General features: G+C 36.3%; 1 protein-coding gene across 1 annotated transcript in view; it reads left to right on the top strand.

Annotated features, from left to right (window-relative positions):
• The window catches only part of PIAS2 (protein inhibitor of activated STAT 2), a 69,023-nt gene that overhangs the window by 36,265 nt on the left and 16,004 nt on the right, over nt 1-16,754 (top strand). The window contains exons 8-10 of the mRNA XM_042781389.1: nt 3,279-3,439; nt 10,640-10,773; nt 12,336-12,507. Coding sequence (XP_042637323.1) covers nt 3,279-3,439; nt 10,640-10,773; nt 12,336-12,507 — 467 coding nt within the window. The remainder of the gene's footprint in view (nt 1-3,278; nt 3,440-10,639; nt 10,774-12,335; nt 12,508-16,754) is intronic.

Below are 16,754 nucleotides of genomic sequence, written 5' to 3' on the forward strand. Positions count from 1 at the left end.
AGAAAGACTGGGTAAGAGAAGAAATCAAAATTGAAATTCGAAAATTCCTTGAATCGAATGAGAATGAAAACACAACATAAAGTAGATGTGAATCTGGATTAAAAAATAAGTAAACCAGGTTTCTGAGGCAGTAAATCTTGGAAGTAGATTGCCCCTTCTTCCTTCTGCAGAACGGCTGGTGGGTTTGAACTCCAGCCTTCTATCAGTCAGATGCCTCAGGCACTACACCAGCAGAACTGCTTTGTTCTATTTCCCAATGTTTGTTTTAGAGTAGATGTGAATCTGGATCACTCAAAACTCACTGCTATGGAGTTGTTTCCGACTCATAGTGACCATTCCTTGGGTTTCTGAGGTGGTACCTCTACAGAAGAAGGTTACCCAATCTTCCTTCTGATACAGCAAATTCCAAAACTTCTGTCCTTGGGCCTAAGAAAAGTAATTTTAAAGTAGCTATTGAAGAAGGTTCTGATTGAATTGCATCATTGTATTCCTGAATAAAAAAAATCTGAAATTTACATGAGTGTTTGCTTCTTGTGATACCAGCTAGTGATTTTTGGTGTTTCCTACTGAGGTAGGGTGGGTGCCTGGAGGATAAAAAAGGAGAGCTAGGTTTGCTCTTATATCTGAGGATTCTGATTAATATACGCATACATACACTATTTTTTTTAAGGTTCTTTTGGCTAAGAGTTGTTTGAAAACCACTGACTTGAGCAGTTTTTACTTAGTAACTTTTTTCTTGATTGAGATGAATTATTCCATAGTAAATTAACTGTCAGTTTGGATGCTGCCTAACATTTAATTAATAAGAAAAATGTGTTGCATTGGTCTAAAACAATTTCATTCACAAAAACAATACATTTCAAAATAGCAGCCATTACATGACTAAATTAGTATTTAGTGCATTCAAATCTTTTTAAAAATTATATGCCATAATCACTATTAGAAAATCAATTGGATTGTGCCAGTGAATAATAAATGCCTTCTCAGACACTTAGAAAATGCTCATTAACTTTTGTAAGACACCAGAGTAGGAGTTATCACTGTGTGTGCTTTGGAAACTCAAAGGCAATGACAGAAGAGATGAAAATAGCATAGAAGAAGGGGGAAAAAGAGGAAAGCAGTTCTCAAAGTGTGGTCCTGGGGTATCTGAGAGTCCTTGAGACTCTCATGAGGTCCAAAAAGTTAGAACACATACATTTATATAAAAGGAAAAAATTTTCATAAATGAAAAATATATTTGTAATTTATATGACAGATGATTTCTTTAACATAAAGAGTTATTACAAATAGATAACAAAAGATTAATAACCAAATGAAAAAGGAGAAAAGGTTATTGTAGTTAAGGTTGTGTGTCAGTTTGGCTGGCTGTGATTCTGGGTGGCTTGGCAGCCAGATGTAGTTATTATCCATGATGAGATTGTAATCACCTCCATGTTGGAATCTGCTGTGAGACATTAATCAGTGCAAAGGCAGCTGCCTTTGAGGTGTGACCTGCTTTCAGTATATAAGGAGAAGCTTTGGGAAAGGCTTCTAGCTTTTGGCACATCTAAACCCACTGCCGTCAAGTTGGACCCAACTCATAGTGACCCCTCCTTGGGTTTCTGAGGCAGATCACTGTGGAAGAAGATTGCCCAACCTTCCTTCCGAGGAGTTGCTGGTGGGTTTGAACTGCTAGCCTCTGGTTAGCAGTCAAATGCCTTAGGCAGCACATCTGGACCTTGCTTTTTGCTGAGTCTTGGCTGCCATGTTGCCTGTCTTTCTTAGTGTTGTGCCATTTTACCTGTTGATGTAGCCTCCTAAACTGTTAAGAAAATAAATTCTTGTTTGTTAAGCCGTCCACTTGTGATATTTCTGTTATAGCAGTACTAGAGAATCAAGACAGTTATGAATAAACAGTTCTTAGAAGGACAAATGACTCTTAGTAAAAAGCTCATCTCTTGTAATGAGAAATGTAGTTCATATAGTTCATAACTGTAAAACCAAACTCACTGCCATTGAGTCAATTCCGACTCATAACAACCCCCATTGGGTTTCTGAGGCTGTAAATCTTTACAGAAGTAGATGGTCCCTTCTTCCTTCTGTAGAGTTGCTGTTGGGTTTGAACTGCCAACCTTCTGGTTAGCAGTCAAATGCCTTAGGCGCTGTGGCACCAGAGCTTTTTTCATAACTGTAATAGGATATTTTTCACCTGCAAGATTGGCAGAGATCAAAGAACGCAATGGTACTGTGTTGACAAGGTCAGGGGTCTGCAAGCACATTAATATATGTATATGTATAAATCAAGAAGCCCTGGTGGCATGGCGGTTAAAGTGCTCAGCTGCTAACTGAAAGGTCTGCTGTTCAAGCCCACCAGCCATTGCAGGAGGAGAAAGACTTGATGGCAGTGAGTTAAGTTTTTTGGGTTATGTGTAAATCATATGTATAACCTTTGTGGATGGTAGTGTGTCAATCTGACAAAAATCACAAAAAAAGTCAAGAAAATTTTTGACCCAAAAGTTTCACTCCGAGGAACTTTCTTATAGATGATTATTGTATAATTGTTTTCAGTGATAAAAGATTGGAAACTTTTCCAGTGTCCATCACTGGGATGTTGGTTAAATAGGTATGGTACCTCCGTATAATGGTAGTTTTTTTATATACTGATCTAGATGAAGTAGTCACCAAGATATATTATGTGATAGAAGGTACATACTTGTGTATAGCATACCACTATTTATGGGAAAATATTTTTTAAAATATGTACTTGTATATGGGAGCTCTGGTACCATAGTGCCTAAGGCATTTGCTAATCAGAAGGCTGGCGGTTCAAATCCACCAACCACTCCTTGGAAGGAAGGTTGGACAACCTACTTCCGTAGTGATACTCCCTCAAAAACCCAAAGAGGGGTTGCTATGAGTTGGATCCAACTCGATGGCAGTGGGTTGTTTGTTTTTTTTTTATATATACTTGTATATGTGTGTAACATCTCTGAAAGGACATGCAAGAGATGGATAACAGTGATTCTGTCTAAATAGGGGAGCTAGGGAACTAGGTGCGAAGGAGACTTTGTTTTCACTGTGTATGTTTATTTGTGGATTTACACCTATTAACTATTTTGAAAAGGCAAAATGATATTTTAAAAATCATAAGTCAGTAGAAGTAGAATAGATAGTGATCTTGGTGGGAATAGATTCTGATTTAGATTTCTTTTCACTGGGATGTTCTGTGACTGTTTTTCCTTTGAAGCTTTGATCTCCTTTCTGAGATAATTTTCCATGTTGTGCTCCTTGTCCTGTAGTTAGGAAAAATGAGGCTGACAATCCCATGTCGTGCAGTCACTTGTACACATCTGCAGTGTTTTGATGCTGCTCTTTATCTACAAATGAATGAGAAGAAACCCACTTGGATTTGTCCGGTGTGTGACAAGAAGGCTGCCTATGAAAGTCTAATATTAGATGGGTATGTATCCCTTCTAACAGCTGTTGATTGTGTCTCCATTCAGTGCAGCCTCACATCCATTCTCTAGCATAAAAAACAGATGTTCTTGTCTTTTCTGCTTCGTTCTTAACTATTCTCTATCTTCTAATTTTATCATGGCAAAATATATATAACATAAAATTTGCCATTTTAACCATTTTTAAGTGTATAATTTATTGCCATTGATTATATTCACTGTGTTTGTCACCACTGTTTCCAAAATGTTTTATCACTGCAAACAGAAGCTCTGCATTCATTAAGCACTAACTTTCTCTCTTTCCCTCACCCCAGCCCCTGGTAGTACCTAATTTACTTTCTGTCTCTATGAATTTGCCTAGTCTAAGTATTTTATGTATGTTAGTGGAACTACCCAATATTTGTCCTTTCATGTTTGGTTTATTTCACTTAATATTTTTCAGATTCATCCCAGGTTGTATGTACTAGAACATCAATCTTACTTTAAAACTGTGGCTAGTGGCTTTATAATACGATTTGTGTAATTTCCTTTTATTTTTGCTTTCTAAGAACATATTTCATATCCCATAGGAAAGTCCATTTAATGACACTCTTTTGCTTGCCTAGAACTTCTTGAAAAGGCAGCTATGATCTAGGCAAAAAGAAAGCAAAGGAAATGGTAGGATAGATACAGTCACATTATGCAGATGGTAAGTACGAAAGTGGAATTCACCCCCAGGGTTTTTTTTCCCCCTTGTCTTTTTTCTGCCCTTCTGTTCTCCCATGACTGATCACTCCGGAGTGTGTCTGCCTGATGTAAATGTTCACCCCATTTTCCTGTCTCTTTGGCTAGAAACCACAGGAGTGAGTTCAGTTCCAGACCTGAAGGGTGTCTAGGGGCCATAGTCTCAGGGGTCTTACCAGGCTCTCATGCCAGCAAACCTGGTCTTTTTTTTATGATTATGAGTTTTGTTCCACATTGTTCTCCCACTCCTTCCAGGATCTCTTGCACCGATCCCCTTGCAAGTGGTAGACACCATCTGGTTCTTCTACTCCCAAGGTTTTTTTTTGACTCTAAAGGCCAATTTTAAGCATTATCTCACATATCATACTATATATGTCAGAATTTGGAAAATGGTATATATCCTAATTATCAGTGAGTGGGGATATCCACTTTTTACAAATAACACTTTTTAAAAATTGCATATGTAGTACATGCTCTAAGATTTTTAAAATACAATTAATAAAAAGGTTAAAAATCATCAACAATCCCATTGTACAGTGAAGGCTTTCTTTTTGATATATTGAAAAGATTGAAATCGTACTCTATATAATGGTTTGTGACCTACATCTTCATGCAGTATATAGTGAAAAATAACTTAGACTTTAAGAATATTTGTACAACTTTTTGACTTACGTTTAAGAGTTTATTACTGTAACATGGAGAAGTGGGGCAATGAAATGTGGATGCAGCTTTCATTTTTCTTTCAAACTTAGGGTGTGCTGGGTTTTTACTTTTTTAGGTTGAAGTACTTTCAAACTCACAGAGAAGATGCAACAGTGACACAAAGAGCTTTCTGTGTAACTTTGATCTAGAGGCAGCAGTTGCTGTTTTGTTCTGTTGATCAAAGTATTAGCCATAGAAAGCTATTGATTACTGGATTTGCATTAATATATCTTAGTTTTCTTGACCAGTATCACAGTTTATTTTTCCATACTCACTTGGGTAAAAGTATTGTTAAATTACACAAACCAGTCTTGTGTTAATTTGGTTGGAATTACGTTAAATTTTTATATAATTGGAGGAAATAAACATCTTTGAAGTATTACATCTTCTCATGAAAGAGGCATTTTATTCCTATTCATTTTTATATGTATTATTGGGGTATAAATGACAAACAGAAGAACTGTACATAAAGTGTACAATGTACAGTCTGATAAATTTTGACCTGTGTATACACCTGTGAATCATCACCAGAATCAAGATTATGAACATATCGTGACACCCACAATTTTCTCATATATCTTTCTGATCTCTCCTACCCTGTCCCCAGGTAAACACTGATAAGCTTTCTGTTTGTATAGATTAGTTTGGATTTTCTGGAATTTTATATGAATAGAGGCATAAAATACATGCTTCCTTTGTCTAGCTTCTTTTACTTAGCAAAGCTCTTTTGACATTCATCTGTGCTGCTGTCTATAGCAGTGGTTCATTCATTTTATTGCAGACTAGCATTCTGTTTGACAGATGTACCACAGCTTGCTAGGGTTGTTTCTGATTTTGAGCTATTACAGATAAAGCCACTGTGAACATTCATGTCTATGTTTTTGTGTGGACTGGTTCTTTCATTTCTCTTGTGTAAATACATAGGCATAGAATTGCTGGTCACATGTTAGAGTTATGCTTGACTTTTTAAGAAACTACCAAACTTCATTTCTTTGTTCCCACTAGCAGTGTATGAGTTCCACTTGTTCCACATCCTCACCGCCATTTGGTATGGTGGTTGTTCTGTTGTTATTGTGTGCCATCAAGTCAATTCTGACTCATAGTGACCCTTTAGGACAGAGTAGAACTGTTCCCATAGGGTTTCTTAGGCTGCAGTCTTGATAGAAGGAGCTTTAGAGGCACAATGATTAAGCACTTGGCTACTAACCAAAAGGTTGGTGGTTTGAATTCACCAATATCTCTGCTGAGGAAAGACCTGGAAATCTGCTCCTGTAAAGATTGCAACTTAGGAAACCCTATGGGAGCAATTGTACTGTGTCATACTAAAGTCACTATGAGTTGGAATCAACTTGACAGCATACAACAACAACCATCTTTACAGAAGGAGGTTGACATGATTTTTCTCCTGAGAGCGGCTGCTGCCAACCTTTCACTTGGCAGCTGAGCACTTAACCGTTGTGCCACCAAGGTTCCTTTTGATATGGTTACTTTTTAATTTTGTACATTATAGCGGACATGTAGTTGGAACCCATTATATACTGTGAATTTTGTATTTCCCTTACGACAGTTGTATTAAACATTTTTTCACATGTTTATTCCCAGTCAGTATCATTTTTGATGAAATGTCCTTTCATACTTTCCCACATTTTTTAATTGGGTGGATTGTTTTCCTATTACTGAGTTTTGAGAATTCTTTATATATTCTAGGTATAAGTCTTTTAATCAGATATATGATTTGCAAGTATTTTCTGCCAGATTATCTTTTCAGTCTTTTAATAGTGTCTTTCAAAAAAATGAAATTCTTAATTTGGATGAAGGGCAGTTTATAGTTAGAATGGATTGGGCTTTTGGTGTCATATTAAGATACTTTCCTTAACCCAGAGTCACAGAGATTTTCTCTGTGCTTTATTTAGGAGTTTTATAATTTTAGTTTTATGTTTAGATCTATACTGTATCAGGTTAATTTTTGCATATAGTATGTGATAAGGATCAAGGTTCATTATTTTCAGTATATGATTATGCACGTTTCCATTTGTTAAAAATTATATTTTCCTCATTACATTTCTTAGCACCTTTTTGGAAAATCAGTTGATCAGAAATGTATAGATCTGTCTCTGATATTTGTCACTGTATCAGTACTGCACTGTGAAAAATAGATAGTATATTTTTGTCCTTGTCTACTAAATCTATTATTACCTGTTTGGTTTCTTATGGCTGATTTTTCTATTTTATTTTTCTGCTTATTTGTATGCCTGGTAGTTTTTGATTGGGACATATTTCAGTTTCTTAGAAACAGTTAAATTCTTTCAAGGCTTGCTTTTAGTCTTTCTTGGGTGGCACCAGAGAAGCCTTTAGTCCAGAGACAGTAGGGTAGAGTAGAGCTTGATTAATTTTGACCTATACGTACACCTTCGTGCATCCGTGAGTACTATATCTAGTGTACTGTTGTAAGGTTTTCCTGCCAGGCTTGTGACAGTACTTAACTATGCCTAGCCCTGTGTGACTTCTGGGGATTATTGCCTTGCTTTTCGGGGGGTTGTTCTTTCCGTGATCTGGGAGAGTTTCAGTACATACACGCCTTGGTCAGTACTCAGTTAAAGACTGAGAAGTAAACCTTGTGCAGATCTCTGGAGCTCTCTCCGTTCACCTTTCTCCAGTCTGGCACTCTTGTCCTGTGAACTCTAGCTTTCTTGGCCTCCATTTACTCTCAAATCAATCTTCTCCATTTAGGAAGACAACTAGTCTCTCCTTTGGGTTCCCTTTCCCTATGCCGCCACCTGAAAATTCTCTTCAGATATTAAATGGAGGCACTTGTATGGCTCATGTCTTTTATTTCCCATTCTCAGGGGCCGCTATTCTGTGATGCCTATTGTTCACTGTCGGAAAAATCATTTTCTGGGTTTTAATTGTTTAAGGACAGAGGGTAAATTTGGTCGCTTTTACTTCATTTTCACCAGAATTGGAAATGACACCCTTTTTGAACACATTTTTCACAAAACTAATACTTCTGTTTAGAAAGTTTTTTTTTCCCCTTCTCATCAGTAATGGGAGGAGGTTATGAAGTATATGACTGATTGCCTCTATGAATAATTGCCTTCTCTGCCTTGAGGCCAGAATTGGCTAATGGCTGGCTACCATTTCTGAACATTTTGATCAAAGATTTCATAGTAGAATCCTGATCTAAAGGGGGAAGATACAGAACAGAATTCAAATTCTCATGGACTTTAGACTTCCTGGAGCCAGAAGAGGGTAGATGAGTCCCTGAGACTTACCTTGAGGTGATCTTTAAACCTTTAACCAAAAATATCTCCTGAAGTAATCTTAAAATTGAACAAAAGTTTAGCTTCACTGTTAAAAAAAGGTTTGCCTTTAGCATTATGTTCTTTCAAAAACTGTGTATGGGATCAAATTGACAACAACTGGAAATATTAAATAGGAACCTTAGAGGACAGTGAGTTTATGTTAACGAGAGAGGAAAAATTCTCTTTTCTAAAAATGTTGAGAATGGTTGAACAACTCAAAGAATATAATTGATGTTACTAAATTGTACATGTAGAAACCCTTAAGTTGGTGTATATTTTCCTGTGTATTTTCTCAACAACAAAAAAATAAAATTAAGAAAAAAAAATTTTTTTTTTCTCTAATAATAATTCTACTCTTCCAAGTACTAACAATTTAGGTGATCACTGAGACGTTGTCTGTTACACATTTGAAAATAGTATATTTAAGGTCTTGGTAAAGATGTCAGCTAGCATACTTGACTATCACCACCATAGCCTCCATCAACTTTAGTTGACCATTGAACAGTGCAGAGGTTGGGGATGCCAACCCTTCATGCGGTCAGATATCCATGTATAACTTTTGACTCACCAAAAATGTAACTACTCATAGCTTACTGTTGACCAGAAGCCTTACTGAAAACAGTTGATTAACCCAGTTCTTGATACACACAAAGACACACACACAACAGATAGGTTTATTAACTGTGCAGTGTGATGATGATTTACTATTCATTAAGTGGAAATGGATCATAATAAAGGACTTCATCCTTGTCATCTTCACATTGAGTAGACAGAGGGAGAGAAGGAAGAAGAGAGGTAGGGTGGGCTGTCTCAGGTGCCAGAGATGGAGGGAGGTGGGAGGGAGAGCAGGAGAGAGGTGCACTCAGTGTAACTTTACAAAAATATGTTGTAATTTCTGTCTCTTGCTTTTTCATTTCTCTGAAAATGTTTCTGTGTGGCACCAATCCTTCTACCATTTGCATTGCTCTCAGTGCTCATATCATAGAAAAGTCCATGTCCTAAAAGAAATCAAAGCAGTATTGAATAATTTGATCCCTCTGCCAGATTGTCTAATGTCCACTTGTTTTCTGGCACTGCTGCTTGTATATCTTCTTCCTCCTCATCTGGCACTGGTTTGGAAGCACTCATCTCCATCAAGTCATCTTCTGTTAATTCCTCCAATGTGGTGGCAGTTAGCTCTTGAATTTCTACAAGCTCCATATCTTGAAAAAAGTACATATAAAATGGACCCATGCAGTTCAAACCTGTATTGTTCAGGGGTCAACTGTGCTTAATTTTTAGAAGTTAACATTGACATGAAGACAAGTTCTTCTTGGAACTCTTCTTTACTTATACAGTATCTTCAGTATAATTTCCCATTGATTGGCCTTGTGGATAAGAAAATTTACTACTTTAAGAGTGTGGGCTCAGCACAACTCTCATAAACACATTCACAACACAAACACATTCTCACACTCTCATGGGCATTTTTGTCTACAGATTTTCTTACGAGGTTACATCGTCCATACTGTATAATAAAAAATAAAAACTTCTTTTGTTACTCACTAACAGTTTATTTCTGGCCATTTCCAAACATTTGTGAGTTTGAATTACCAACGTAGTGTACCTCCTAGGGGTCTTTGTGCTTCCCAGTGATAGAATGTAGAGACTGCGAAAGAACTGCCCCCTTCCAGGTATGTGGAATCACACTTGGGGGTTAAGTATAATACATCCTGGGAACAGTGTAAGTCAGCATATATTTAATGTTAGATCTTTAGATACAATACTACTTATTCTTTGTAACCATAATTCACTTTTTTTTTTATTTGTAAGCTAATATGAGTCATTATGAATGGTAATTTCTAAGAGTTGTTAAAGAGATTTGGTTTTCTTTAGGTCTTTTTATTACCCAACAATTTTTATTTTCTGTAATCCAAATTTGAGGTGATTTTAGGCAACTTTATTATTTGCATCAGTATTATAAGTGAATTTAACTTTTAATGTTACTCCAAGCTGTCACATTATCTAGCTCTCTCTCGTTATGATGCGCTAGGCTTAACTCAAGTTGTGTGATTATAGTGCTGTCAGGAGTTTCTATTCCTCACTCCCTACTCTACTCCCGTGATCTTTTTTTTTTTTTATATTAAGCTTTCAAATTATTTTTTGTGTAAGGACCTTTATGTTTGCTTGTGTTTCTTTTATGTGTTGGCTTGGATGTAGTTCTAACTGGTGATTGCAGCTAGGAAACTCCAGGTGTCTTTCTGTTTAGCCACTGATTGTTTTTGGATTATATCTGGTAAGTCACTTAACTTTGTTATTGCCCATTAAAAATCTGAAACTTAGGTGTGGTGAGTAGAAAATATTTGTTGTAAAGTGTGAAGTATTGAAATACATTTAAAAAAATTAAAGAGAATTGCTTTTGTCTCTAGCATTATTTTATTATTTCCTCTTTGTACAAAGCCATTGATTGCATTTTTGTGCTTCTTAATTTGTTTATAGGCTTTTTATGGAAATTCTCAATGACTGTTCAGATGTGGATGAAATCAAATTTCAGGAAGATGGTTCTTGGTGTCCAATGAGACCAAAGAAAGAAGCTATGAAAGTTTCCAGCCAACCGTGTACAAAAATAGAAAGTATGTTCGGAGAGCAAAGCCATGAGGCTTTTTATCATTAACCTTCACCACTAGAACTCCATTCAGCACTCAGTTTGCTAACTTTATCTTTGATCATCAACTACATGTATAATTTTCCCCAAATGAATTTTATTCTTTCCTTAGGAAATGTGCTAAAATTTATATCATCTTATAATCAGCTTTCTCATAGAATATTTTTAATATATAAAGTCATTAAAATAACTACCTTAAAACTATTTTAACATGTTAATTATTATAAAATGAAAACTTGCAGGTGACATTTCTATGGAAGTTTTCCAGAATTATCGTTAGAGTACCTGTTTGAGTACTATGTTGGGAGAATCCCAGGTGGAGATGTCCTTTGACAGGACTAATTATCTAATGGAATTGTAGGTTAATTGCTACGAAAGTAAACAAATTGTTTCCTTCTGTTTCTTTGTATGAAGGAATTTGACTATTACATTCGTTTCTCACAGGGCTTTGAAGCAGTTAGAACCAGTTCAGTAATGGCCAGCACAGCCATTTTTGAACAGACCCGAGTTTGTGAAATATGGATGTACCAGAATGATAACCAGAACGGGAAAAATTATGGTTTGAAGCCCTGGAATGAGGGTCTTGGAGCATAGTGAGCCCTTTCAGGACCCTGATTTGGGAGACTGGCTTATTGCCAGGACCAGAGAACGGCATACATTTGGCTACCAACTTTGGGCCAGGCACCACTGTTTCTGACCGTGCTGTTCAAGAGATTTGGTTGCTATGCAACACACATACTATCCTTAATTTCTAAGAGGGAGATTAAGTAGGATGTCAACCCACAGTTTTCCCCATTCTAGTTATTTTGATAAACTCACATTTTACAAAATTGCATTTGTTCCAGTTTTGCTTCATTAGCCATGACTGGACCAAGAAGAATCAGTTCAAAGCCCTGGTTTCCTAGGAGGTATACTCAACTTTGAGCTCTGCATCTGTCCATACTGAGGGGGAAATAAGGGTGGTTTGAGTAATTGAAACCCAAAAGTTTTTTTTATCTAGCACTTTCTGTTTGTGCCATTTGAATTTTGTTCTGACTATATTTGAAGTTCTAATAAAGTAATGAATAATAGCTATTCAGAGTGAGAAAAAGAAAAATATTAAGGATTTATGCCAATATTTATTATTTCCCTGTGATTGATAACTTAACCTAAGACTGGAGCAACCAGATTCCTTCTTCTTTGAGAAAAATTGAGTGATTTGGATCTTGAGTAGCTGCTGCTTTTCCATTATCAGCATTCATTTTCTACTGACTAGATTGCACTTTGTACTAATGTACTTCTTTCTGAAATGGTGAGTTGACATACAGTGGGTGAGACTGTCATAATGGGCAGAAAGGAGAACCTAGGTGATTAGTAGATAATTGATAAGAAAAGCTTTACATGTCTGAATAACATAGGTATTAAAAGTTTGGATTTTTTTTTCCCCCAACTTATCAAGGTAAAAATTTTTATAAAGTTCTGGATTTTAGTGAAAAGTATGTTCTTTGATAGGAACCTTGATTTTTCTGCCCCATCCCCACCCCCATGCAGGTTCAAGTGTTCTCAGTAAGCCTTGTTCAGTGACTGTAGCCAATGACGCAAGCAAAAAGAAAGTGGATGTTATTGACCTAACAGTAGAAAGCTCTTCTGACGAAGAGGAAGACCCTCCTGCCAAAAGGAAGTGCATCTTTATGTCAGAAACACAAAGCAGCCCAACCAAAGGGTTTGTTAATTTATAGTTCACTATTGATCATTATACTTGCAACTAAGTGTTCTTGGGATAGATCTGTAAATGTCTTTTTGAGGTGTTACATAGCCATAGAGGGTTATTTTAATTTGCTTTTATTCAGTTGAAATATTTTCAAATAAGCATATTGTTTATAGGAAAGCAAATTTAATGAAGAAAATTTTTCCATCTTTGGGAAGTGAGAGCTTGAGATCTTTTTCATGTCTAAATATTTATTTCATACTTGAAACTTTCGTCATTTTCTTGAACCCATTTGTAAGGAGTAAATTTGGCATCTCAGATAAACATGAAGAAGCCTGTTATAATGGAGTGTGGAATCTGACAAATGTAGATTCAAATTCTGGCACACCACTTACTTATTTTCTGTGATCTTGAATGGATTATTCACCTTGCTTGAGCCTCCTTTTTTCTGTTCTGTAAAATGGGATTAAATTATGCCTACCTTACAGGATATTGTCAAATTTCAATGAGATAATGAAGAGTTTAGCTTCGGTGTCTGGCACATGGTAGTTTCTCAGTAAAAAACTGATTCCTTTCCTTTCCCACTCTCTGCAAGGGAACATGTGGGCAAGTAAATGCATTCTAGAATATATTCTTTATGATTTGTCTGGCAGAAGGCATTACTGACAGGCCTGAGTGTTTAGCAATAGGTAGTTCCTACAGTGAGATTTTGAAAACCTGCAAGGAAGGAGCAGGGGTTCTCCTGACATGCTATGTGTACATTCTTTTAAACTTGAGTTTTCCATCTGTGTAAATTAAGTTGTAGTTACCCAGATCATTCCATGAAGTCGACTCGATTTATATAACACCCATGCAGCAAAAAACCTTATGAAACAGGCTCATGCAGAAACACAAATAAAAATTCTGAATTCAGTTTTAGGAAATCATTCAACTATGTATTAAAATGACATCCACTGCCACCAAGTAGGGTTTATTGTAGGAATGTGTTGTTGTTGTTCGATGCCGTTGAGTCATCTCCAACTCATAGCAACCCTATGTGCAGCAGAATGAAACACTGCCCGGTCCTGTGCCAGCTCCATGATCCTTGCTATACCTGAGCCCATCATTGTAGCCACTGTATCAGTCCATCTTGTTGAGGACCTTCCCCTTTTTCGTTGACCCTCCACTTTACCTAAAGCATGACATCCTTCTCCAGGGAATGGTCCCTTCTTACAACATGACCAAAGTAGGTGAGACGAAATCTGGCCATTCTCACTTGCAAGGAGAATTCTGGCTGCACTTCTTCCAGGACAGATTTGTTAGTTCTTTTAGCAGTCTGTGGTACTTTCAGCATTCTTTGCCAACACCATAACTCAAAAGCATTGACAGGAATATGTTAACATTAGGAAATATATTGATAAAATGGATCTGGCCATCTTAATAGATGCTGAAAAGACATTTGATGAATTAAATAATCATTCCTGAGAAGCTCTTTAAAACATAAGAGTTCATTGAGTAGGTTGATGGGATCAGCACTTAATTTGTTCTTACACAGTAATATAAGAAGCATGGTGTCCAGGATATGAACCATGCCAATTTTCTCTATTTTGGGCCATATGGCTCTCACTCAGAATATTATAATCATTGCTGATCATCAGGAAGAGTATTAATAGATAATTACAGCCTGAGGGAGTGAGAGGGACCAGGGTGGTGAATATGGAAGTCATAGCATGATGGGTGAATGGGTCTAAAGACTGAGGAAGATATGCCTGAAAAGAGGATATGTTATAGCCACCTTGTCTGACTCTTAAAATTGAAGAGAGCCATTCAATAGCTGGATTAAGTTATTCTCTGTTATGACACTTGGCAGGTTTAGGTCTAGGAAGAAAAATACATGGGAAAAGCTTTCCATTGGGCTTTCTGAGTACCAGGAAAGTTGATGTTTAATCATGGAGATGGAGCGGAGGCCCCTGTGACAGTATCATAGTGGAGACTTGTGTTTGGGTATATTACTTCTGCTGTCCCTTCCACCTCTCATTTCTTCTGTGATTTTGTTCCTGTCATCCTTTTCCTACCCCTTCTGTGGCTCAACATCTAAACTTTTTGTGGTTTTCTTCTGCTGTATAAGTTTAGCATAGAAGTTCTGGGTCAGTGATTGTAAACAAGTGTGAAAGAGAATGAGAAACCAAGAAAACGTATTTTAAACTTACTTTTACTTCAGAATTTATGTGAAAAGCTACTTTTTCACTTACTGTTGTAGTGAAAATTATAAACAGTATTTACAAATCACCAAGAAGAAAGTAAAAGCCATTCCATTCTATTGTTAATATTATGATGGCTGTTCTTTTAGCCCCTTTCTTTGAATTTCTACTATAGTATTTAAATGCAGTCAAATAATATTGAGCATTTTGTAACTCAGAAAAGGCTCTTTCGAAGAAATTTTTTTACCGTCATTTCATTGTGATAAAAGTTCGTTGAAGCTATAATGATAAGTGCTAACATTAAGGAAAAACTGTTTATTTAAGAATAGCATAGTTTTATCTTGACTAATAATTTTTTTATACTGGAGTAATAGTATTTGTGTAAGATAATATGTGAAGGAGCCTTAGTGGTGAATGGTTAAATAGTTGACTGCTAACCGTAAGGTTATAGTGGTTTGAACCCACCCAGTGGCTCTTCAGGAGACAAAACCTGGCCCTCTGTTGCCCTAAAGATTATAGTTTAGAAAACCCTATGTGGCGGTTCTCTGTCACATTGGGTCATGCTGTGAGTCAGAATTTACTCAACTGTACCTAGCAACAACAACAAAAACCAAGAATAGTAGTTAAGAAACTGGTATATTAGTCCAAGCCTTTTACAAAACATCTTTTTTTTTTTTAAACATTAGAAGAGAATTTTAAAAATTCTCCCATCCCACCCCCTGGCTGTTGAATTACTGCTTTGTCATTAATAAGAAGGTATTCTAAAGACAGGAAACAAAGAATAGGGATAAATATGTATGTCACTGGATTAAGAACAATCAGGGATTGGTAATAAATAAAATTGGATTTCATTTATATTTTTATGATCATACTATGGACACACATAGAGAATTCTAGGTTTGTGGGTAAGAGTTGAGATCATTGATTGTCTGCCCATCTAAATATGGGCCAAATATGATGGATTCCATGGAGTTCCTTGAGCACAGTCTGGAATACTGATATCTGCTACTTGGCAGCAGTCCAATAATTTTACTTCTGAGTCCTAATATTGTGGTTGAAAGCCATAAAATTTTTAAATCACTGTGTACACATGCATAATGTATACATATGCCTGTGTGTTTGTATTTGCCAGTCTTAGGTGGAGAAGATAACATATTTAAAAGATTTTAAATACTTTTCTCATTAGCTTATAGCATCACATTTTTACACCTGTAATTTCATTAGACATAGCCATTTACATCTCTCCGTGGTTTCCATTATTTCACATCTAGAAATATATATTCTTTTTTCATAGACTTTAGAATAATTTTCCTATCTGAATATGATTCTTGTGAAGATTGTGATTAAAAATAAAAAATATCTACCAGTATGGAATTTAACAGTTTAGTCCAATTAGACAACGAAATCTAACCATGCTCTGGAGAGTTGAATTTGTGTGAATGGTTGCAAAGTTCAGGTAATAGGAATTACCCAAACTAAATAATTTAGTTTTTCAAATTTTGCTGATATTATTGACATTAATTTAATAACTTGAAACCTCACTGGATTTTGATATTTTCTCCTGATGCAGCAGTCAACATTTTCTTTTTGAAGGAACAAATTTTTTAACCATTTAAAGAAAAGTTTCGTGTCGTTACGGTGACAGAACATATGCAATAATTAAGTGTAAGGAAAGATACTAGGAGCTTTGTTGTTGCTTCCTGTAAATATGATCAAAGTTAAAGGTTAATTCAGAGTCGACAAAAAGAAAATCTTCAGTATGAGATGTCAAAAGAGAAGAGGCTGGGTTGAGAGAGAGCATTGACTCTTTCTTGGACACCTGAAGCTTTTCTTTCTGTTTTTCAGTGGCTGAGGAAAAGTGACGAATTAATTGTACTTTTAAGTAGGAGTTTTTGAAAAACGTGTGTGTGTGTGTGTGTGTATTATTTATGTGTATATGTTGTTATGTGCCCTCGAGTCGGCCTCGACTCATAGCGACCCCTCCTTGGGTTTCCGAGTTGGTATCACTACGGAAGTAGATTGCCCAACCTTCCTTCCAAGGAGTGGCTGGTGGGTTTGAACCGCCCGCCCTCTGGTTAGCAG

The sequence above is a fragment of the Orycteropus afer genome, unplaced genomic scaffold (assembly GCF_000298275.1).
Source record: "Orycteropus afer afer isolate SDZICR_OR568_19922 unplaced genomic scaffold, OryAfe1.0 scaffold00113, whole genome shotgun sequence".
NCBI lineage: Eukaryota > Metazoa > Chordata > Mammalia > Tubulidentata > Orycteropodidae > Orycteropus > Orycteropus afer.